The sequence below is a fragment of the Globicephala melas genome, chromosome 15 (assembly GCF_963455315.2).
Source record: "Globicephala melas chromosome 15, mGloMel1.2, whole genome shotgun sequence".
Taxonomy (NCBI): Eukaryota; Metazoa; Chordata; class Mammalia; order Artiodactyla; family Delphinidae; genus Globicephala; species Globicephala melas.
Window position 1 is genome coordinate 83,519,856 of NC_083328.1, and position 25,287 is coordinate 83,545,142.

General features: G+C 44.4%; 1 protein-coding gene across 1 annotated transcript in view; it reads right to left on the reverse strand.

Annotated features, from left to right (window-relative positions):
- The window catches only part of CDH26 (cadherin 26), a 71,125-nt gene that overhangs the window by 18,539 nt on the left and 27,299 nt on the right, over positions 1-25,287 (reverse strand). The window contains 15 exon segments of the mRNA XM_070043730.1: positions 1,150-1,235; positions 1,478-1,546; positions 1,549-1,587; positions 2,162-2,232; positions 2,234-2,377; positions 3,649-3,790; positions 3,793-3,890; positions 5,848-5,991; positions 10,558-10,723; positions 10,726-10,826; positions 12,443-12,615; positions 14,365-14,469; positions 14,667-14,832; positions 16,383-16,534; positions 16,592-16,649. Of these exon segments, the coding sequence (XP_069899831.1) occupies positions 1,150-1,235; positions 1,478-1,546; positions 1,549-1,587; positions 2,162-2,232; positions 2,234-2,377; positions 3,649-3,790; positions 3,793-3,890; positions 5,848-5,991; positions 10,558-10,723; positions 10,726-10,826; positions 12,443-12,615; positions 14,365-14,469; positions 14,667-14,832; positions 16,383-16,534; positions 16,592-16,649 (1,714 nt within the window).

A 25,287-nucleotide genomic window follows, 5' to 3' on the forward strand; every position in this document is an offset into this window, starting at 1 on the left:
TAGAACTGCTTGAGGCAGGGGATTCTATCTGTCCCACAAAGCACTGTTGTTCGTCAGGATGGTTTCCTTCTTAAAATTACACAAACAAATCAAAACAGGTAGCTGCTATTCTCATAGCTGGGGGCAGGGGGCATTCCTTCTGGGAATCCAACTATCTAGCTAGTTCGGACCATGCCTCTACCTTCCTGTCCCCACGACAGGCAGGGCTGAACGCAGGCCTGCACAGACATGGACTTACAGGTGTGTGCCTCCTCAATGTGGTCCAAAGCTCTTACTTCCCCTTCCTTTGTGCCAACAGAGGAGAGAAAATGTGGGAAGAACCCTAGGAGTCTTGGTCAACCATCAGCTTCTCCAACCACCAATCATCTTTTAGAATATCTCCCTATTTATCCGAGCCAGGGACCAAAGTTAACTGGACTCTCTTTTCCCAAAATCATCTCACTAAGTCTCTTCCTTCCAGGAGAAAACCGAGGGTAGAGGTCTCAGACAACAGCAGATGAGGCAACCTGCATCTTCTGCGTGAAAGACAGTGTTCCCTTTGGACATTTCTTGGCTTTCGTCTTTTGGATCAAGCAGCCTTAGTTCAGAGTGAAGTGAAGACAGACAGGAGCGCTCACAGCGCTTGTATCTCACGGCCCAGCTGCTAACGAGGGCGATGGAGCCAAGGCAGGGCCAGGATCAGAGGCGGCAGGTGTGAAAACCCAGCAGTTGCTGGCTGATTCCACGTTGTGTTGGAGGCTTGTGAGGTGCTGTCATGGGCTTCGTCTTCCTTGACCCATAACCAACTTGTGAGGCTGGTTTCATCCTCCCTCGCTCACAGCTGAGGATGCGCAGAAATGACTCGCCCACCGTGACAAAGGCCCAGGGTTGTCCCTGCAGGGCCAGTGGGCTCTCTGCTCCACCTCTGCTGGAGACGCTGCGTGAGTGGGTTCTGCCTTACTTCACCCCACACCACGGCCAAGAAGCCAGCGTGGGCTCACTTAATTAGGGAGCATAGCATGTTTTCCATTTAGAGAAACTCCACCTGGCAAAAGTCATTTTTCCTAAACAAGGTTTCTCAGCCTTGGCACTGCTGACACTCGGGCCAGTGACTTCTCTGTTGTGGGGACTGTCCTGTGTCCGGTAGGATGCAGCCTCCCCGGCTCCTACCTGCCAGACGCCAAAAGCATCATCCCCCCACTGCACTCCCAATTGAGTTGTGACCACCAAAATGCCTCCACACTGCCCACTGTCCCCTGGGGGCAGGGGGCAATGGGGGGGCAAAATCACCCCCAGTTGAGAACCAATGCCCTAAAATAATAAATCAGTTTAGTGGGGTTGGACAATTTTCACAGGACTTTCTTTCCCATTTGCTACTCAAATATGGTGAGATGGTGAAATGAGAAAGAACAGTGAGTGAGAACAGTACGGCCGTGCCTAACTCGCATCGACATGAAACATAAGCACTGAGTTCACTGCCTGGACGGGGCAGCTCCACTCCCATCGTTCCACATGATCAGGGTCTGGATGCCTTCCTCACATGGGAGAGAGCAGCCCTGCCTCTGGCTTCAGACACAAAATAGCATCTCAGCAGGAAAAGCAGAGCGGCTGTGATGAGAGAAAGGCGCAAACGAGGTGCACAAGCTCATCTAGATCAGAGGTTCCAGCAGGATCCTGTGCTGCTAACTTGTAACTCAGCCATGAACTCAGGGGTCAAGTGCACCTTCAGCATCTTTGTAGCCACAGCACTTAGCGCAGCTTGGGGCACAAGGAGGTGCCAGATGACTATCTGTTGAACTGATTAATACCATGTGAGCAGTAATATTTTATTATTTCCTTGAAAACTGAGCTTCCTCGTTAGCCTTTGCCAACCCTGGGAGCTTGTGTTCATGGCTGCCCTCAGCTATTATAAACCATACAGTCACCCTTAGACAGTGTGCATCTATAGGTTCCATGGCTGTAAGTTGCTGTGTACTAAGTAGAAGCTGCCTTTGCCAGGCAGGCAGCATTTCTGACCAGGGTGGCAACCTCTGATCCGAGTCTGGGACTCTGACGAGCCCAGGGGTTATTCTCAAGGGCATCACGCTGACCTCGGCCATCATCTGCTCCCCACCCCCGAGGTCTCATCCCCCTGGCTGGGGAGAGGAGCCGCATTCCCAGGGTAGCTCCTGTATCTGCTGACCTGCCAGAGCTATGAACGCTGCACAGAGAGAGGCCAGGACCCCCTGGAGGAGCCCGGCTCCCGACGGAGGGCTCTGCACATGTGAATCCACCGGGACAGGAACAGACCTTCACATGGACAGTCTGCTTCCGGGAAAGTCCCTGTTTGTCTCCGATGAAAAGCGGCACCAAGTAGTCGCCACGCGGAGGCTTCTCAGCATAAGTTCCACTGAGCGACCTGCAGAGGGAGAGGGACCTTAGCTGCACTGACTTGTGCATTTGTTCAGCTGCTCGGTGGGTACTTCCTAGGTGCCTCTCATGTGCCAAGGCTCTGTATGAAGTTAGGTCGTCAGAGCGACCCTCACTCGGACACCAGCTGCAAGTGCAGGGGTTCCCAAGACCACCCTCAGGTTGATAATTCTCTAGAAGGACTCAGGACTGGCTGAAAACTGTATACGCAGGGTTAGGGTTTATTACACTGAAAGGATACGGATTCAAACCAGTCAAGGGAGGAAGTACATGGGGCAGAGTTTAGAAAAGTATCAAGTGCAGAATTTCCAGTTCTCCTGCCCATGGAGTCGGGACCACGGCACCTCCCGGCATCCATGAGTGACAAGATGCGTGGAATGTTGCCAACCAGGGAAGCTCACCGAGCCCTGTGTCCACAGTCTTTATCAGAACTTGGTCTTGTAAAACTGGTTAGCCACCCAAATGGCTGATTCACTGACACCCACACGCTTACATGACCCAAAGGCCACACCCTAAATCACATTGTTCTTATTGACAGACACAAGATCCCCTCCCCTAGGTAAGCAGAGACACTTTTATCAGGCAGGATATTCCGAGGGCTTGGAGATCACCTCCCGGAAGACCAGACCTCTTTTGGGGTACGTTTCAATGCTTTACAGCACACTCTGGGTCTGGGAAATATAAACATGGACTCACAGTTTCAACTAAAAAACAGGTTACATCCTAGAGACCAGTTAATAGAAGCACAAAGTAGGATGTTGACACTGGATGCCGGTGGTTCCTCCTGGTAAAAGCACCCCAATTTTCCTTTGGGGGAGCCCACACTTCCTGAACTCTCAGCCCGTGTGGGTCAAGAGAGGCTAAGCCCAGATCCCAGCCAGATCCAGATGTGGGCTCAGAACAAGCCAATCAGCACTTCTGCCCTCCCCACCCACGATGCTGAGCAGGACAGGTAACTCAAGCCTTGCAGTGAGGTACACCTTCTTGCTAGGTGCCAGGATGAGTCCCAGGGACTCCCAGCTGCTACCCTGCCACCTCCAGAGGAGAGCCTGCCTTAACATGAAAGGACCCAGAGAAAGGCAGGGCCAAGGTCTGGAGCTGCCTTCTCCAGGAAGTCCTCGGGGTCCCCAGCTCTGCTGGGAGACAGGCTCACTTAGCCTCTTTCTCGGTTACATAGCTAACACATTCCTCTTTTGCTTAAGTCTGTGGAAGTCAGGTTTCTGTCTTTTTCCATCCTTTATCCCCGACCAATGCGAATACTCACCATGATTTTCCGCCAGTCTCCACGTGTCTTCTGTGTTTGCCCACGTATTGTCCAATCTGAAGGTGAACGGGTGGGAGTAGGGCTCCTGGGCCCAGTCCTCCACCTCGATGGGGCGGGGCCTGCCTCCTGCAGACTCCAGACCTCCAGGTATCGAGACCATGGGTGGAGGGTGGGCGTGTCGTCGTTGGTGTCTGACAGGAAGAGCAGCATGGGCCCATCCCCGTCTGTGGCGGGACACCTGTGGCAGGGGGATTCCAAGAGGGTTGCTGATTAACTAACGAGGCTGCTCCATGCACACAGAACCCTGGGAAATTAGCATGCTCAGCCTCTGGGAGAAGAACCACTCCATGGAAACACTGAGGCCGCTTCCCTCTCAAAGTCATAAGCTTTACTGCAGGGGCTCAATCTGTTTTCCTGCTTTTTTGAAAATTCAGAATATCTGGGCAGGATAAGTTAACAAACACTTTGGCTTCCCTGGTGGCGCAGTGGTTGAGAATCTGCCTGCCAATGCAGGGGACATGGGTTCGAGCCCTGGTCTGGGAAGATCCCACATGCCGCGGAGCAGCTAGGCCCGTGAGCCACAACTACTGAGCCTGCGCGTCTGGAGCTTGTGCTCCGCAACAAGAGAGGCCGCGATAGTGAGAGGCCTGTGCACCGCGATCAAGAGTGGCCCCCGCTCACCACAACTAGAGAAAGCCCACGCACAGAAACGAAGACCCAACGCAGCCAAAAATAAATAAATAAATAAATAAATAAATAAAATTTTAAAACAAACAAAGAAAACCACTTGCCCTTTCACATCATTTGTAGAAAGAGGTAGAATGTAGAATCATCGAGTAGATTAAAACATCAGTCATGGGCTTCCCTGGTGGTGCAGTGGTTGAGAATCTGCCTGCCAATGCAGGGGACATGTGTTTGAGCCCTGGTCCGGGAAGATCCCGCATGCCGTGGAGCAACTAAGCCCATGCGCCACAACTACTGAGCCTGCACTCTAGAGCCCACGTGCCACAACTACTGAGCCCTCGTGCTACAACTCCTGAAGCCCGGGTGTCCAGAGCCCGTGCTTCACAACAAGAGAAGCCACCGCAATGAGAAGCCCGCGCACCACAACGAAGAGTTAGCCCCCGCTGGCCAGAACTAGAGAAAGCCCGTGCACAGCAACAAAGACCCAACACAGCCAAAAATAAATAAATTAAATAAATTACTTTTAAAAAAAACAAAAACAACCATCAGTCATGCAAAGTGTTAAGACAGGAGGCTGGGGGGCAGGGAGGGGGGGATGGGTGTGACGTGGTGATGAAAATGTCTGCACCTGGACTGGTGCTGCGTCTTGTAGTCCTGGTCGTGATCCTGCACTAGGGTTTCGCAAGGTGGTACCACTGGGGGACACTGGGCAACGGGTACTCAGGACACCACTACGTTATTTCTAAAAACTGCATGTGAGTCTACAATTATCTCAAAATAAAAGCTTAATTTTTTAAAGCCATTCCACTGAAAAAAGTGCCATTCGTGAAACCATCCATAACAGAACCATGGAGCCCTCCTCACCTAACACCAGTTAGGAACACAGATTTGATATCTCCCTAACCAACATGCTACTGTTAATTATACAAATGGGATATACAACCACATAGCCCTGGGAACCTGGGTTTTTACAGATTTTTCTTAAATACAATCACTAAAGTTATTTGAAATTTTTTATTTATTCAGCTTTATGCTTTGGTAGGTTTAGAAATCCAGCCTTGGGGGATTATAGAGAAAAGTGTTAAAACATGCTCATGAGACCACGCATCCTGGTTTATAACAAATTTGTCCTGTACGGCCACATTTACATGAGCTTATAAGCTGGTCCAAGTACAGGGAAGCTGTGCTAATGTTTATCATATGCAGTTGGCTTTGACAAAGAGCTAGAGGGTTGTCTTATGAGCAGATGAAAAAGATGCTGGGACAGTGGCAGCGCCCTAATCAGGTTCATCATCTCTGAACGAATGCTGCCCCTCTTTCCATGGCAGAGCCCCTTAGTTTGCTGTTTCAAGAATTACCATCAAAAATAATCACCAGTATGGATTCACAGTGATAAAAAGGTTTATTTTATATTTTTCCCAGTGTTCTGAAGACATTCAACCATGTCATTTTCCCTCAAGAAGCAAGAAAACACATCCCCACCCCCCTGACAATTTTGGGTCAACCCTTACCATCATCAACAAGTACGAGCGATGATCATGTAAAAGCTTTCATTCACATGCGGGGATTCGCGGTCAACTTGCTTCCTGGTGAGCACTGCCCCTGAGAGCTCATCTACACTGACCCAATCTGCCGGATCATAAGCCACTTCGTATCTTGTAGAAGAAAACACATGCAATTTTTAAAATTAACACGTTACATCAAGAGAGACAAATCCAAATGTATCACAGCAGACACAATTCCTATCGTGAATTTAGGAAGTTAGGAGTGTTCACGAATCTGACGAAGGCCCAGGGATCTGAGGCCAGACTACAGTGTTAAATCGGTATTCACTGAGCAGGAAGAGCCCTGTCCTTGTTGGGCTGCACGTAACTCTGTCCACCTTAGGGAAAACATTTCGTCCTGGAAAAGAGCCAGCTTCAGTTGCCTGCAGGTGCTGGTGGCTTACTGTTAAAACCAGGCTGCCCTTGCAGAGAAGCACAGGACTTTCTTTATTACCCTGGAGCCCAAAGGATTCAAACGTGGGTAATCCAGTCAGGCAACGTGGTCGTCTACATCCTCCCTCACCTGTGCACACCTGATGCCATTTTAATGGGCGGGCACACCTAGCCTTCCGGAATTCCCCAAGACCTGTTGGAATCAGAAGGCAGCCATCCAGGGGCTTCCCTGGTGGCACAGTGGTTAAGAATCCTCCTGGGCTTCCCTGGTGGCGCAGTGGTTGAGAGTCCGCCTGCTGATGCAGGGGACACGGGTTTGTGTCCCGGTCCGGGAAGATCCCACATGCCACGGAGCGGCTGGGCCCTTGAGCCATGGCCGCTGAGCCTGCGTGTCTGGAGCCTGTGCTCCGCAATGGGAGAGGCCACAACAGTGAGAGGCCCGCGTACTGCAAAAAAAAAAAAAAAAAGAATCCTCCTGCCAATGCAGGGCACACGGATTTGAGACCTGGTCTGGGAAGATCCCACATGCTGCAGAGCAACTAAGCCCACTCACCACAACTACTGAGTCCACTCACCACAACTACTGAGTCCGCTCACCACAACTACTGAAGCCCGTGCACCTAGAGCCCGTGCTCCGCAACAAGAGAAGCCACCACAGTGAGAAGCCCGAGCACCCCAATGAAGAGTAGCCCCCGCTCACCGCAACTAGTGAACGCCTGCGTGCAGCAACAAAGGCCCAGCGCAGCCAAAAATAAATAAACAAAGTAAATTTATAAAAAAAAAAAAAAACCCTTTTAAAAAAAAAAAAAAAGAAGGCAGCCATTGGAACCAAGCCGGAATGCCAAGCACAGCTATTGTTCCTCCTGAGGGACCCGCAGAAGGAAAGGCCTGTACCCACAGGCAAACACAGAAAAGGTGCAGCTCCACCAAAGGGCCAGAGAAAGGGAGTTTCCGTGCCTTATCTTTCATGCTGTGTAAAGGCTTTGGAAAAGGTCAGTAACTATCTCTCTGATATTTGACAGGTCATGGTTTTTAAAGGGACCAACCATACTGTAGGGATGGGAATACAGCACTGAATCAGATACAGGCTCTACATGGGTGTTCCCAAAGCAAGGTCCAGGGACCAGCAGCTTTAGCATCACCTTGGAACTTGCTAGAAATGCAAATCTCAGTCCCCACGCCAGGCCTCATAATCAGAAACCACAAGGGTGAGGCCCAGCAACGGGCATTTTAACAGGCCCTCCAAGTGATTCTTATTCTAACTCAGCATGCACCTGCGTGGACCTGTGCTGGTCTGGAGCTCTTGGTTAGCTGCCCACAATGAGACAATAGCAGAAACTGAGAGCAAGTGTTGGGGAATTTTTATAGTCAGTGGCATTACTGTGACCCCCAAGCACATAATCATCTTTTGTAATTTATTTTTTCATATTTTATAAAATTATTACTCCACAGTGAATTGGAAATTCAAAGAAGCAAAATATGGTCCTTCTCAATGGTTGAGAAGCATTGCTCTAAGGAAGAATCTCAAACTCTCGTGCCCGCGACGGTCCGAGCACGTGGCAGAAATGAGCGAACTGCTCGGATGGGGATTGGAGCCAGCTGCTGAGTGAGAGGTGGAAGGGACATGATGCAAGACCCTCTCTATGCCCCAGATGATCGTGACCTCGTGGGACACAGACCCAGTGATGCCGAATCTTCCTCTTTTTCAAGACCAACCAGATAATTTGGGTTGTTAGCTTAATCTCTTGATGTTTAAATGATGGCAGCTTTATTAGTTTTTTCTTTTTTTATTACAGTAAAATACACATAACATAAAATTTACCACCGTAACCGTATTTAAGTGTGCATTTCAGTGGTATTAAAGATTTCACATTGCTGTACAGCCATCACCACCATCCATGCCCATAGCTCTTTTAATCTTGTAAAACTGAAGCTCTGTACCTATTAAACAATAACTCTCCATTCCCCTCCCGCCAGCCCCTAGAAATTGGCATTGTATTTTCTGTCTTTATGACTTTTGACTACTCTAAGTACCTCCTATAAGTGGAATCACATAGAATTTGTCTTTCTGTGATGGGCACATTTCACGTAGCACAATATCCTTAAGGTTCATCCATATTGTAGCATGTTGCAGAATTCCCTTCCTTTTTAAGGCTGAATAATACTCCATTGCACGTATAGAGAACATTTTGCTTAACCATTCATCCATCAGTGGACCCCTGGGTTGTTTCCACATTTTAACTATTGTGAATAATGCTGCTATGGGTGTGGGTGTACAAATAACTCTTTGAGACCCTGTTTTCAGTTCTTTTGGGTACATACCCAGAAGTGGAATTGCTGGATCATACGATAATTCTGTTTTTAATTTTTGAGGAACTGCCATACTGTTTTTCACAGAGGCTGTACCATTGTCCATTCTCATCAGTGGTACACAAGGGTATCAATTGCTTCACATTCTCCCCAACAGTTGTTTTCTGTTTTTCTTACGGTAGCCATTCTCCTGGGTGTGAGGTGGTATCTCACTGTAGTTTTGATTTGCATTTCCCTGATGATTAGTGATGGTGAGCATCTTTCATGTGCTTATTGGCCACTTGTATATCTTCTTTGGAGACATGTCTATTCAAGTTTTTTGCCCATTTTTGAATCACAGGTTTTTTTGTTGTTCTTATTCTTGTTGAGTTTGAGAAGTTCTCTGTATTTTCTGGATATTAATCCCCTATCAGATATATGACTTGCCAATATTTTCTCCCATTCTGGCTTTGTACTCTGTGGATAGTGTCTTTTGGTGCACACAATGTTTCCATTTTCACGAAGTCTGATTTGACTATCTTTTCTTTTGTTATCCGTGCCGTTGGTGTCATATCCAAGAAATCGTTACCAAATTCAGTGTTGTGAAGCTTTTGTCCTATGTTTTCTTCTAAGAGTTGTCTTATTTTAGGTCCTTGATCCATTTTGAGTTAACTTTTGTATACGGTGTTAGGTTACCTGTTTTTGTCTTTGGATCTCAAGAAAGCCTCTTAAAGACAACATAGAGTCAGATCATGTGTTTTTATCCATTCTATCAATCTCTGTCCTTGGATTGGAGAGTTTAATCTTTCTATATATAAAGTAATTACTGATAAGAAGGGAATTAACTTCTGTTAATTTTTTGCCCACCCCGGCTCCCACAAGCAGTGTGCGCGATTCCAGAGACACGTGCACAGCTGCCTTCCGTGGGGCTGGAGGTGGGGAAGGGTAGCCGCTGGGGAAGGTACTGTGCTAAGAGTTGAAATGGACCAAAATTAACCACAGTTTATAGTCTGCCTTCCCCTGGAAGGTGCAAGCCTTCAACAGATTCCTGAGGTCCAAAATAGGTACATGAGACAGATTCTGCCAGCACGACTGTCTGGATGGGGAGAGAGATTCCTGTGCCTCCCACTCTGCCACCTTCTTGGGGATTATCGAAACTGTGTTTTTAAAAACAAAACACTAAGCAACCCAAGTGTCCATCAAGGGATGAATAGATAAAGTGTGGTATATACATAGAATGGAATATTACTCAGCTTTAAAAGGAAGGAAATGCTGGGGCACATGCTAGAACATGGGTAAAACTTGAGGACATTATATGCTAAGTGAAATATGCCAGTCACAGAAGTTCAAATCCTGTGTGATCCCATTTATACGACATAATTAGAGCAGTCACATTCATAGAGACAGGAAGTTGAATGTAGTGCCAGGTCCTGGGGGTGGGGGGAACGGGAAGTTATTGCTTACTGGGGGCAGAGTTTTAGTTTAGGAAGATGAAAAGAGACAGATGGAAAGATTCTGCAGATGGACAGTGGTGAGGGTACACTGGGAAGTACAATATGAATGTACTTAATGTTCCCGAACTACACACCTGCAAATGCTGATGGTGGTAAACTTTACATACATTTCACCACAATGAAAAAGAAAACACTTCTGTCGCCCAGAAGCCAGAGGGCTGCCAGTTTACAACCTTTGATAAAGGGGAACTAGAAATACATAACAAATTCTTTTAATACAAGAAAAAACTGTAAAAGAATTTTGTGCTAAATGCAAAGGAAACGGACAAGTGGATTCCACCTTTGGAGGTCAGAGACCGCTATAGAAACAAGAAGGCATTGAACCTGGGGAAGTGTGTTCTGGGTGGCTTCTGGTATTCTCATAACTGGAATGGAGTCGTCCTCAGGAGCACATGAAAGGAGCTAATTTCCAACAGGGATCCTCTGGGGCATGTGGCTAATTCTGCATAACCCGCCACCCGTCCCGCTCCTGTCTCCCCACCTTATCCGGCTGGCAGTTCTGTCCGGATCAGTAGCATTAAAAATTCCCACCTGAGTCCCAGGCCCAGCACCGACGCCTTCACTGATGATGAAGGTTCCGGGGAGGAAGGCGGCCGGGTCGTTGACGCTGGCCACCCGCACACTCGCGGTGGTGCTGGCCGCAGCCTGCGGGGCCTCTGCAGCCGCCCCCCTTCGCAGGAGAAGAGCAGCTCCTTGTTCTCCACGGCCACGACCAGGCACCGCACTGGCTGAGTCTCACAGTCCAAAGGCGGCCGCCGCAGAGAGAAGATCGCATTAGCACCCGCAGCTCTGCTGGCCAGACGAAGCCTGCTCAGCACGCGTGTCACTGTCAACCCAGCGCCTGTGGCTTTTGTGCTTCATTTATTATTTACATCGTCTTTGATAACGATCAAAAGACAGTCATCAGCCCATTTTCAGATCACTTATGGAGTTCTTTTTTTCCCCTCCCCGCTCCTGGTTGAAAAGAGCCACCATCCATCAGAGGGTAATGAAAAATGCAACAAAAACCATAACCTAATAAAACATTAATGTGACAACTCTACTGCAAAAAAATTAGGGGAGCTTAGGGAAATATAGATATTAATGATCATAGCTATTCAGGGTACAAAGTGGTCAGTGATTTAAAAGGATTGAAAGACTCGGAATATTTGGGAAGTTCAGCCCCAGGCTGAATTCAGCCCCAGGCTGGTGTAGAGAATCCACAGAGCCTTGCTATTCACAGGGTGGATGTGGCCTGTCGGCATCACCTGGGAGCTTGTTACACTGACAGGCAGAAACGGGCCCCACCCCAGACCTTCTAACTCAGGTCTGCCTTTGAACCTGACCCCCAGGTTGACTCACCTGCACTGCACCAGAGGCACTGGTCATTCTAGGGTCTACTGAGAGCAATTAAGACTAAAGGCACTGGAGTCAGACTGCCCCAGTTTGAACCACTATTCCAGCTGTGTGACTTCCTGAAAACAACCCAACCTCTCTGGGCTTTGGTTTCCTTATCGGTAAATGAGACAATAATACTTTACTGCAGGGCCAACTCTCCACTAGTCACAGCAGGCGAACTGCCAGGAGCCCACAATATTTTTACGGGTCCGTGCAAATGTTCTAATTTCTTTCAAGCCCAGGAGGAAAAACAATGAACTCATAGGGTTAGAGAAAATATTTTAAGTGCTTTTATCACAACAGGAGAAAAAAATGTTAGGGACTATATAAATCTATTATATTTTGTCTAAAACAAAAAATTTAATGTTGGAGTAATTAGTCATATCAAAAATAATCTTTAAGGGACTCCCCTGGTGGCGCAGTGGTTAGGAGTCCGCCTGCCAATGCAGGGGACATGCATTTGAGCCCTGGTCCGGGAAGATCCCACATGCCGTGGAACAACTAAGCCTGTGCACCACAACTACTGAGCCTGCGCTCTAGAGGCTGCATGGAACAACTACTGAGCCTGCATGCCACAACTACTGAGCCTGCATGCCACAACTACTGCAGCCTGCACCTAGAGCCCAGGCTCTGCAACAGGAGAAGCTGCCGCAATGAGAAGCCCACGTACCACAACGAAGAGTAGCCCCTGCTCACCACAACTAGAGAAAGCCTGCACACAGCAATGAAGACCAAGCGCAGCCAAAAATAAATTATTAAAGAATTAAAAAAAAATCTTTAATATTGATATGTATAATTTTGGTGGGAGGAGCCATGGAGGCAAAAGGGCTGAGGGTCCATGGCAGAAATCACTGTGCAGCCCTGCCTTCCTCACCGGCCATGGGGGTCGGAACACAAGGATCATCACCACCGTTGGCGCCTATTTCATTGTCAGGAATTCTACAGAAAGGGCCTCAACATCTATAGCTACCTGCGGGGATGCATTTACCTTGATTACATTTAAAATCCCTTCATTGGTCTCAGGATCAGTCAAAATGTCAAAATGCCCCTCTTCATTGCCATTGAATATATTGAACTTCACTCTCCATGCTGACGTAAAGGGCGAATCACCATCTTGGACCTCAAGACATAACACGCCCTGGCTGGCTCGGCCATCCGCTATCTAAATGTTGTACTGACAGAAGCAATCATTATTTCAGTGTCATGGAGAAAAAGAAACGCAATTGAAAAAGAAAAAAAAGAAAGAAGAAAGAAAACATAGGCCTTGGAGACAATGACCTGGATATTTGTCTTGTGATTGAACTTGACCCCTAAGGATCTGCAACTCAGCCTGTTACAGCAGAACAAGCATCAGTAACAAACATCTCCTCCCTGGTCCCTGTGACTTGGTGTCTGAATAACTGAATAGCTGAGTAACTTTAAAAGTACCCTTCAATTCAACGTGATGCACTACTTTTTAAAGAAGTTTTAAAATAATAATACATACCTCAGTTTATGCTGCCTAAAAAAAATCTAACTCTTCTCCTAAAATAGAGCTCTTATGATTATTTCAATTAAGACGATCGTTTTTCTAACATATAATAGATCTTTCAAATAGCTCCTTATTCAACACTTTTGGTGACAAGATAATTTCTCTAGATGAGCACATCAAAATAACAGCGTATATTTTCTCCAGCCCTACTTTTGGGAGCACAGCTTTTAACTAAGCCAGAGAAGGATTTTGAAACAAGACTCAAACATAATAAATATGTTTCAGCTATTATATACTGTTAGGTGAGATGCTTTCATTGAAAACATTTCAACTTTGGTCTATACAATTAATTTTTTTAAATGACAGTTTAAAAAAATAATTGTAGCATTTATTTATTCAACAAAGGCTACTGTGTACCAGATCCTGGTTTAGGTGCTGTGAACAAGACAGCAAAAATCCCATCACCAGGGACCTGAGAACTGAGTGTGTGTATGTTGCAGGGGTCAGGTTGGGAATTTAACCAGGTCATCAGGAAAGGCCTCCTTGAAAGAGGTCAGGAGAAGGACACAAATACAATGGACATTTTCTTTTTAAAAGTTCATATGGAAGAATGAAAAATTAAGAAATTGAAGGTAGATCATGATGGGTTTTTATTTTCTCTCTTAGCAATCTTCTGTATTTTAAGTGGTATGGTGTTTCCAAACTGATGGGAACAGTGGGTGCCAACACTTTCTTCAAGCCTGAGGACCTAGTGGCATGTGAAATCCTGTGTGGAACCCAATATATATAAAATCAGGTGAGCTGGGAAAAGCCAGGCCCAAACCCACCTACCCATCTTTCCTATTTCAGAGCTCTGAACATTGTGCGCAAAGCTCAGGCCCGGACTTCTCAGCCAGGGCCAGTTCTGCAAGGTCTGCAGATATTTTCAGTTGTCACACCTGGGGGAGCTACTGGCATCTAGTGGGTAGAGGTCAGGGAGGCTGCTCAGCATCCTACAATTCACTGGGCAGCCTCCCCTCCCCTCCCCCGTACCCTTCCTCCAGCCCCAAATGTCAACAGTGTGGAAACTGAGAACCCCTGACGTGGATGGAGCAGGGATCCTCCGTCTTCCCCGAGCCTCGGTTCTCTTACCTGCAGAATGGAAATCACGCAGCAGCTCCAACCAGTAAGCACCTAAGGATCCATGTAAATGCTCTGAACACAGTTTCTGGCACAAAATAGTAAAAATGCAAGCTCACGTGACTGTTATTAACTGGTTCTCTATCAGTATAGTTGACATCTTGATTCTAATTTACGTTATTTTGGAGCATTGCACACATCTTGGGTGATATGGGGAATTCCCTCAGCAAAACCAAGCCTAGGACGTGGAGGCCATCCGTGTGGGGACTTAGAAGCCGAGGCCGCGCAGGCGCCTTACACAGTCGCGGCTGAACGTGGCACGTGGTTGTAGCCGTCTCGCACACGTATGTGAACCATGGCCGTGGATGACAACGGTGGTCCTCCACAATCCCCCGCTCTGATGAGGAATGCAAGCCGAGGAGCAGTCTGAGTGGAGAGGAAAAGGAAAGTCAAGCCCTTCAGACACAGGAAAGGGGAACGTTAACACAGAAATATTCCATTTTAGCAATTTCAGTAGCCAGTCTAGCCACAGAGGGTTTCTCACTGCAAACATAAACCCTAAGTCTGGGGCTCAGAGAGCGAGTACCCATTTCATTTTTCCAAAACAATAAAGTGCACATAACCTCGTAATCTAAGCATCCTGACAGTCGTATTTCTCCACTAATACGGTCAATCCAGAAGGCACTTTCTCTCAGTAACGGTGTTTGGGAAACAAGGACGTGAAGGACATGAGAATTTGGAGTATTTTCTTGATCCAAATCCACTGTTAACATCTCAAAAATAGGTTGACTTGGAAAGAATGTTTTCAATTGTTACTGTCGGCCAAAGGCAGCCTATCAAACCAGTAGGAAGATGATTCTTTGCTAAATGGCATTGAGGCATACGCCAGAGTGGATTAAATACTTAAATACAAAGTCAAGCTGTAGACATACCGGACAAAATAAAGAGGGATAAATAGTCATAAGGTCAAGAAGCACTTTCTAATCATGATTGCAAATGTAGCAGGCTTAAAGGACAAAACTGGTACCTCGATTTTTTAAAGTGTGGCAAAAAACTGTAAGCGAAATTTAAAAGGAAATGATAAACCAGGAAAACATATTTGAAATACATATTGGCAGACAGAGACATACACATTGTTAATATATATGTAGAAAAGTGACAATCACACCAGCAGAAATGGACAAAGAAAAGAACAAGCAACTGATAAAAGAAATAAAAGTGGCCAAGAAAGCTATCGTGTGTTCAAGCACTTAATAATCAGAGATGAACACTGAGCCCTCTCATATGTTGCTGGGAGACGGATAAATTGCAGCACGTAAGTTGTGTGTGCGGTTCGAACCAACAATTCTACCTGTCTGAATCTGTGCTTAGTAAATACTTGAATGGCACACACATTGAGCTCAGATATGTTCACTGAAGCATGTTTTATAAAAATAGCAGAAGGTGGCAAAAAGGTTGGTTAAAAACCTTAAAGCACACCAGAAAATAAAACATGACACAGCAGGATGCTGTGGGAGAACACTGTTAGGTTACAAACAGCAAAACTGCATTTTTAAAGAGAAAACTCATAAATATGCACATATAAAAAAGCATGCCCATATATTTATAAATATTCGATATATATACATATACGTTTCGTACTACCATAAGGATGAAAATAAGCATGTAGATATACGAATACACATTTGTAATTATATGTATAAATCTGTGAATATATACACACATATAAATATAACATACCATGGGTATATACATACACACATATAAAATGCAAAGAAAAATATTGAAAGAATATAAACTAAAACATTAATTGTACTTACCTCTAATTGGTAGTAATAGAGATGCTTGCCGTTTCAATTTTTTTGTTTCTTGGAACTTTCCTAATTTCCTCGAGACAGTTTTGCAAAATAAATAATGCTTTTGTGTTATTAAAATAGATGCACATTTTAGTGAGGGTGGTTTGGATTTAAAGACTCACAGATTCATAGAGATTTTAGATGCTATCTTGCTGCCACTTTACAGATGAGACATTTGCAGAGATATTCAGGATCCTACCACCCACCTCTGCCTCTTCTTCCCTCATTCATTTGGCTTTATTGTAGATTGATATTTATGTATCAGCTCTTCCAACTGACAATTTTCACATCATTTCATTGCCAGTACAAAATGAGGCTTGCAGACCTCAAAGCATTTTGCTCTAATCCACACCCTGTAACCTTTGGGATGTGAACAGGGAGAAGTCTCCCTGAAGACAGCTAGGACCAAGTGCCCTGTCACTAGGCAAGCAGGAAAACCTTCATGGAACAGAGAGGACAGGAAGCCCCGAGGCCCCGCCGTGCATACCTGCAGCGTGGTTCTCCTTCACACTGATGTTAAATTCCTTCTCAGGGAACTGGGGCGCATGATGGTTCACATCGCTGATCCTGATGTTGAAAATCAAGGATTTATCTACAGTTTGTCCTGTTAAGCGATTAACAACATCAAAATAAACCTAGGATGCAGAGAATCACATTAATGTTGTACAAACCATTGATTAGATGACACTAACCCCATACCTGTCGGTGTAATTGTGTCCTGCATCTGTATCCTCCATAGACTGAAAGTCCCTGAGGGCAGGGATCACAGGCTCTCATTCACCCTGTGGCCCCAGGGATTGAGCACAGTGCTGGCACAGACCGGGTGCACAACCAGCATCTGTAGAACAAATCAATGCACTGACTTGAAAAAATACTTCATTCGTTATTATTAGGTTCCAATCTCAGTTTCTCCACTTGCGTCAACATAGGCAAGTTGTTATAAGTCTCAGTTCCTACATCCTATCAGTCTTCTGATGAGAAATGAACACACTAATGAATATTGGTGAAACATCACAGAGGGCAGACACTTAAAAGCTTTGGGGAAAGTGAACATTTAAAGTAACGAGGACTGGGAATTCCCTGGTGCTCCAGTGGTTAGGACTCTGTGCTTTCACTGCTATGGGCCTTGGTTCGATCCCTGGTCAGGGAACTAAGATCCTGAAAGCCGTGTGGTGTGGCCAATAAATAAATAAATAAATAAATAAATAAATAAATAAATAAAGCAACTATGACAGCCATTGACATATCGTGGGTTCTTAAACGGTCACTGCTGTTACTTGTGTACTTGAATAAGGAAGGTCAATTCATCTCAAACATGCAGTTGAGAAATCTTTCCTTTTAGAAGGTCTCAAATCAGTAATTTAAGCTTCTACCATTAGTTTCTTAAGAAACTTAAAAAAAGGAGCAAATTAATCTTAAACAGAAAAAAGGAAGTAATAAGGATAAAAGCATATATCAATAAGATTGAAAACAGCAAAATCAATAACGTCAATAAAACCAAAAGTTGATTGCCTTCCCATATAAATCTTGGGATCAGCTTATGGATGTCTACAAGAATTCTGCTAATCTTTTGAATAGGCTTGCACTGAATTTAAATTTGAGAGAATTGTCATCTTAATAGTCAATCTTTCAATCCATAAACGCACCACATCTTTTCATTCAATTAAGTCATCTTTGACTTCTTTCATCAGTGTTTTATAAAAGTTTTGAGTAAACACATCCTGCACATATTTTAGATTTGTACCTAAGAATTTTAAATTTATACCGAAGCACCTCATTTGTCTGGTGATATTGTAAATGATATTGTTTTAAAAATATTGATTTCCAATTATTCATAGCTGGTCTATAGAAATACAATTAGTTATATGTAGTAACTTTAAAATTGATTTTCATATGTTAAAAATAGGCAAAGGATTTGATCAGACACTTTTCCAAAGAAGCTATACAGATGGCAAATAATGCATCATTTGTCATTAGAGAAATCCAAATTAAAACCCCAGTGCGAAACCTCTACACAACTATTAGAATGGCTAAAATAAAAAACCTGACAAAGATGCAGAGCAATTGGAATTCTTACATATTGTTAGTGAGAACGCAAAATAGCTCAGTCATTCTGAAAAGTAGTTTAGGAGTTTCCGATAATGTTAACATATGCTTTTCATGTGATCCAACAAGCCCACTCCTAGATATTTACCCAAAAGAAATAAAAACTTATGTTCACATGAAAATCTGAATGCTTTTAGCAGCTTTGTGAAAATTTTGCCAAAAATTGGAAAGTACTCAAGTGTCCATCAAATGATGAGTCGGTAAATTATGGTACATCCGTAAAAGAAATACTAATCAGCAAAACAAAACAAACATAAAAACTTTTGCTGCATGCAACAATATGGATGAATATCAGATGCATTATGCCAAGTGAAAAATCCAGATTTAAAAAGTGACATTCCCTTCCCTGGTGGTGCAGTGGTTAAGAATCTGCCTGCCAATGCAGGGAACACAGGTTCAATCCCTGGTCCGGGAAGATCCCACATGCCGCGGAGCAACTAAGCCCATGCACCACAACTACTGAGCCTGTGTGCCACAATTACTGAAGCCTGCACGCCTAGAGCCCGTGCTCTGCAACAAGAGAAGCCACCGCAATGAGAAGCCCCTGCTCGCCGCAACTAAAGAAAGCCTGTGCACAGCAATGAAGACCCAATGCAGCCAAAAATAAATAAATAAAAATAGATAAATAAATTTATTAAAAAGTGACATTATGTGTGATTCCACTGTACCTTCTAAACAAGGTAAAAATGTAGGGACAGAGAACAGATCAGTGGCTTCCAGGGGTTAAGGGTTAGGGGAGGGTTTGATTATAAAGGAGAAGCATAAAGAAATTTCAAGGGTAATGGAACTATTCTGTAGCTTGGTATATTAAATGTAAAATACTAAATGTTTTAATTAAAAAAAAACTAGTCAGACAAAAATATAACTATGTGCTTCTTATAAGGAGATACACCTTAAATGTAAGAATATGAAAAACTTGAAAGTAAAAGGATATATATATATATATCCTCTCTATATATGAACTTCTCTATATATTATCTTCTTTTGGTTAGTCTTTGAAGATAGATAGATAGATAGATAGATAGATAGGTAGATAGACTGATTTTCAAAGACTATCCAAAAGAATCTCATCTAGTTATCTAGCTACAGATACAAAACTTTAAGGCAAGAAGTCTTACTAGTCATCAATGCGGACATTTAAAAATCATAAAAGGCTCAATCTATGAGGAAGATATGACATAGCAATTCTAAATCTGCATGCACCCGATAACACAGCCTCAAAATATAAGCAGATAAGATTAACAAAACTAAAATGGCAAGCAGAGAGTTTACCACATTCCTCTCAGATAGAACAAGCAGATAAAAACAGGTAATCCGTAAGGATATCAAGTATTTAAACAACATAATTAACTGACTTGATGTGATTGATGCCATAAATAGAACAATCTATCCAACACTGCAATATACACATTCATTTCAAGAGCACATTGACTGTTTATTAAAATTGATCATATGCTAGGATATAAAGCAAGTCTCAACTAATTTCAAAAAATTACAACCATATAGAGTATATTAAGCTAGAAATCACTAAGAAAGATAATTTACAACCCCAAATGTCTGGAAGTTAAGCAAAGCACTTCTAAATAACGTATGGGTCAAAGAAGAAATCACATTGGAAATCAGAAAATATTTTGAACTGAATGGTAGTGAAAACACAATAAATCAAAATGCATTTTCCTCTCATCATTCAAACTTCAAACCCAGGCTTTATATGCATATTTTGATTCTATAGAGGCTAGCAGGTCAATAAAAGCTTGCAAAATGATTGTTTACAGACAACCAATCATTTTTGTATTTGGCAATAAGGGATTTTTGAGATTTGCCCATGCCATGACTCCTAGGTCTCAAGTTCCTTGTTGAAAGCATGTTACCAAAAAACTTTCTTCCCGAATTATATTCTGCTCACACAAAAGGCTGGGTGATATAAATGTGTGATCTTTTATTTAGTGTATCAGAGGCTTGGGTGTAAGGAAATAACCAGAAGTCTTTCTAAATCTGACAGGGCGGTGGTGTAAAAGTTTCTGCTTTGCTAGCTTCTTGGGAGATGTTGGAGTCTTGCAAAACTCACCTCATAGTGAATTGGATTGAAGAAGTATTTATGGACTGAAAAAGCAGAAAGGCAATAACCTACACATTTGCCATTGACAAAGGAGCAAATGTGGTGAAGTCTCCGTTGATGAAGGAGTCATGATTGTACAAGGCTTTGTTTATGTCCCTGATTTGGGCACCGTAACAGAAAGACTGCCAAAAGCAGAAAGATTGTGGGCCACGTCCACGTTCATCATTCTGCTTCAGCCAGAACATACGTCCAGGAGATTCAGGAAATGCATCATCACCTACTTATACAAAACAGCTATTACATGTGAAAACAAACGAAAAAGCTGCCTGAACCACAACAAAAGCCTTGATTCTGTTTTTCCGCAAATAACAATACCACCTAGCACTGCCTAATGTTTGCTTGCAGGAAAGGGCATTCTCTGGAACTGCTGAAGATGTAAGCAAACTGAAGCATCTTGAGAGAACAAGTGTTTCTCACCTGATCCCTGCGGCAAAGATCCTCGCATCATTCTGCTCTGAGCAGATGCTAAAATTGGTGTGCATGTGTGTGTGCCTGTGTTCCTGTGTGCGTGCCTGTGTTCCTGTGTGCAATGAAAGCTGAGATGCCAGTGGGAATCCTCAGGTCATTTTGTTTCCTTGAAAGCCAGTTACACCCCGTCATTACCATATTTTTTGCAAATGATTATGTGAAGCTGTAAGGACACACAAAATATTAGATACAAAAATATATAAGCAAAGGCAACAATCTTAAGTCCACTTCTGAGAGCACCTTCTTCAAGTGGTTCATCTGGGGGGATGGACCATGAGACTGCATCAGCACCAATGACCAGCTCTTGAAGACCAAGGTTTTAAGGGAAGAGGCACCATTGTCTTAGTCATTTACCTTTAGGGCAGAGGAAACAGCTAAGGACTCAGTGATCACATCAGAGGGAGCCAACAATGACCCTGCTCCTCCAAGTGAGCAGTTCTCTAGTATCACAAATGTACCTGTCATGTCACTGCAGGCCGATTTAGAAACTGTGAAGAGAAATTATTGTTCTTGCAGTAGGTCAAAATGTTTAAACGGAATCCTTAATTTTCATAGAATTGTAATAAATTTTGAGCTTATGTAGGTTGACAGCATATAGTAAAAATGCTTGGAAAGACACAGATGTAAGGTGATCACTTCTGTGAGATCAGACCAGAGTGGAAAGTTGGGGGTGAGGGAGAGGTTTTTAATGACTATTCCATTAAAATAAATAAATAAATAAAATCTTATGGAATTTAAAATTCCATAAGAAGCCTTTATTAATTTTACACCTAAAAAGTCAGATAAGCAACAGGAACTCTTGTTCACTGATGGTGGGAATGCAAAGTGGTGCAGCCACTTTGGAAGACAGCTTGGCAGCTTCTTCCAAAACTACACTTACTCTTACCACGTGATCCAACAGTCCTGCGCAGTGGTATTTATGCAAAGGAGTTGAAAACTTATGTCCACACAAAAACCTGCACACAGATGTTTAAAGCAGCTTTATCCATAATCATCAAAACTTGGAAGCAACCGAGATGCCCTTGGGTAGGTGGAGGGATAAACAAACAGTAGTCCATCCACAGTATTCCCCAATGGAATATTATTCAGCAACGAAAAGACATGGAGGGGGCTTCCCTGGTGGCACAGTGGTCGAGAGTCCTCCTGCCAATGCAGGGGACACAGATTCGATCCCTGGTCCAGGAAGATCCCACATGCTGCAGAGCAACTAAGCCCGTGCACCACAACTACTGAGCCTGTGCTCTAGAGCCCATGAGCCACAACTACTGAGCCCACATGCCACAACTACTGAAGCCCGCGCGCCTAGAGCCTGTGCTCCACAACAAGAGAAGCTACCACAGTAAGAAGCCCACGGACCGCAAGAGTAGCCCCCACTCGCGGCAACTAGAGAAAGCCTGCGCGCAGCAACGAAGACCCAACACAGCCAAAAATAAATAAATACATAAATTTATTAGGGAAAAAAAAAAGTAAAGACATGAAGGAAGCATCAGTACACATGGCTAAGTGAAAGAAGGCAACCTGAGAAGGCTACAGACTGTATGATTCCAACTATATGGCACTCTGGAAAAGGCAAAACTATGCAGACAGTAAAAGGATCAGGGGTTGCCGCGGGCTCAGAGGGAAGGAAGGGATGAATGGATGGAGCACAGAGGAAGTTTAGGTCGATGAAACTATGATGCTAGCAGGGTGGATACATGTCACTAAACACCGTCAAAATCCATAGAATGTACAAAACAAAGAGTGAATCCCCATGTAAACTATGGGCGTTAGTTAATAGTAATGTATATTAGCTCATCGATTGTAACACGTGTACTCCACGAATGCAAGATGTTAATAATAGAGGGAACTGTGGGATGAGTCGGAAAGTGAGGGGGTATATAGGAACTCTGTACTCTCCAATCTATTTTTATGTAACACTAAAATGGCTCTAAGAAATAAAATCTATTAAATTTTTAAAAGGGTCCCTACTTGTAAAATAAGGCATGGGCAACCATATATATATATATATATATAGTCAGTCTACTTTGACTTGTTGCTGAATCTCTCATTGCTCTAGGATAAATAGCGATTTTATTTGTTGAAGGCTGAAAAGATTTCAGGGAGTCCGCAGAGAGGCAGAAGAAGCCCTGAGGAGCTCTCAAGGCAGATGACCCCTTACAATGGGAATGTTGGTCTCTCAAGGGGCCTCTGGTTGCCAGGTACACAGCCCTGCTTGGGGATGCTGAGTAAGTATGGGGTTTATTCCCAGAGAAGAAGCTTCAGTGAAGCCCAGGGAGGGCGGACTCACCAGGGGACTGGCTGAGCCCTTGCACAGATCAACTCCTTTCTTCCTTCCCAAGTCCTGGAGGGATGCCCCCTTGTCACCCTGCTCTGCACCATATGAGAGGTTCCCTGGCTGGCAGGCTCTGACCCTGGAAGCAGAGCAGCCCAGATTCAAGTCCCGGTAGGTGTCGACTTGACTGTGCCACCAGCCGGTCGTCTCTTCCCTCTGTGGCCCCAGAGTCCAGAGCAGAGGCTGCTTCACCAGACGGGCGTCTCAGGGCCTTGGCAGCTTCACGCAGCCATCTTCCCACCCCCCTCTTCCTCACAGCTCACACGGTCTCCTTTACTTGGCTGTATGTGCCTCCTTGGGCCTCCTTCCCAGCAGACTTGCTGCCCTCTCACCGGCAGCCACCACAGTGGTCCCACTCGGCATCATAAGATGCTGGCCTGGGCCCCGGGTCTACTCCTGTTCAGCTCTCTCCTCTCTCCCTACGAGACAAAGGATGCGGTGAGGCTACTAGTACTGAACTCATCTGCTTCAGGGACTCCAACATACATTTTTAAACTTTTGTGCAAGCAAATCGGCTTTCTCAAAAGCAGCATTTTCACACGCTCCTCCAGAATTTATGACTGTGCTGCAACGCTCTGCTCCTTAATCACCCTGACTCTGGCTCTGAATCTGTGCCAACTGTAATCCTTCCACTTAAAAACAGGAACCACATGTTTGTTTTATGTTTATTATTCTATATTCCATTTACTATCCTAAAAGCTACATCTGAGACCTTTAGTTCTGTAAGATGCCTGAGAGGCCTATGTGCTATTTATTCTTTGGCAAGATGCTGAGAATTTCCGGGGGACTCAGAATCACAATGTTAAAAGGACATGTCATGGATATTTTCTGCACTTGTAAAGGGCTTTCAGCCTTTTGTTATAGCCTTGAGACTTACATCCGTGGATAAACACACCCCAGGGCACTGACATGATGGCTACTTGAAATTACATGTACAAGATGTTTACTCTTAGACACTAATGAGCATACAGAAACATCTTAAATGCCAAACACACAATACAAAATCACAACTATGCGTAGGTTGTAAGTAGGTAAAGATGACTGTGTTGAGATAAAGATCCACAAATAATCGTTACAAGGAAGATAAAAAGGTGATTTTCTTGCGTGTATTTGTATCTTATGAAATTGAGCATATTTTGATATAAATAGATAAGATTCCTATACAGAAAGAAGACGTTTCCCTCTCCGGCTCTGGCTCCGATTTTCCAGCAATTCTTGACCGGTGCTACTGCTTTCTCGTAGATTTCTTATGGGGTTAACAGGAAATTAGCTCCCACCCCCCCACCCCCCACCCCCCACCCCCGCCCCCGGGCCCCTGCCACCTTCGGAACACAAGTTTTTTAAGGTTTTAGTCCGTTTTAGTGACTCCTTTGCTATCCTCAAGGATAAGGCAGTGCTACTAGAACTGTCTTTCTGCCAATACATTAGGGTTACTTAATTTTTAATAACATCCTCTCCTTATGCACAGCCAAAAAGCCATAATAAGCATTCTCACAGAAGCAGATGGTGAAGCTAGAACACTCGGTTTGTGTACTGTGCCTGTGACACTCTGCTTATCCCACTGCCATGGCTGGTAATCCTCATCAGCCTGTTTCAAACCTTCCTAACTAGTACGGTAACCCCTGTGGGTTAGTTTCCTATGGCTGCTGCAACAAACTGGGTACCTATGACAGGACTGTATTCTCTTACAGTTCTGGGGGCCAGAACCAAAACCAAGGTGTCTGTAGGGTTGGCTCACTCTGGGGGCTCTGAGGGAGAATCTGCTCCAGGCCTCTCTCCTTACTTCTGGTGGTGGTGGTGTCAGCGATCCTTGGTGTTTCTTGGCTTGTAGACACATTGCTCCAATCTCTGTCGCCAGCTTCCCATGGCCTTCTCGTCTGTGTCTTTTTCTCTGTGTCCAAATCTCCCTCCCCATACAAGGATGCTGGTTACTGGACTAAGACCCACCCCAATCTGGTATAACCTCATCTTAATTTGATCACACCTGCAAAGACTCTATAACCAAATAAGGTCACATTCACTGGTACCGGGGTTAGGAGTTGAGCATATCTTTTTGGAAGACACAATTCAACACTCGGGAAGTCTGACACTACATTTTGCTGTTCTCATTCACTCATCCAACATAATTAATTGAGAATCTACCATGTGCAGAGGCCAATTCTTGACTCTGGGGTAATAAGAGCAAATAAGGCAGGGTCTCTCCCTTCTTAGAACTTCCATTCTAATGGGGAAATTGACCATCATTAGAGAATCAAACAGGAAAGTAGGAAACATGGGCCTGGGGATGCCAGATCTCCTAATTTTTCAGGAGACCTAGAATTTTGAGATTTTAGGTCAATTTTCCTTTTTTTTTTAAGAAAAAA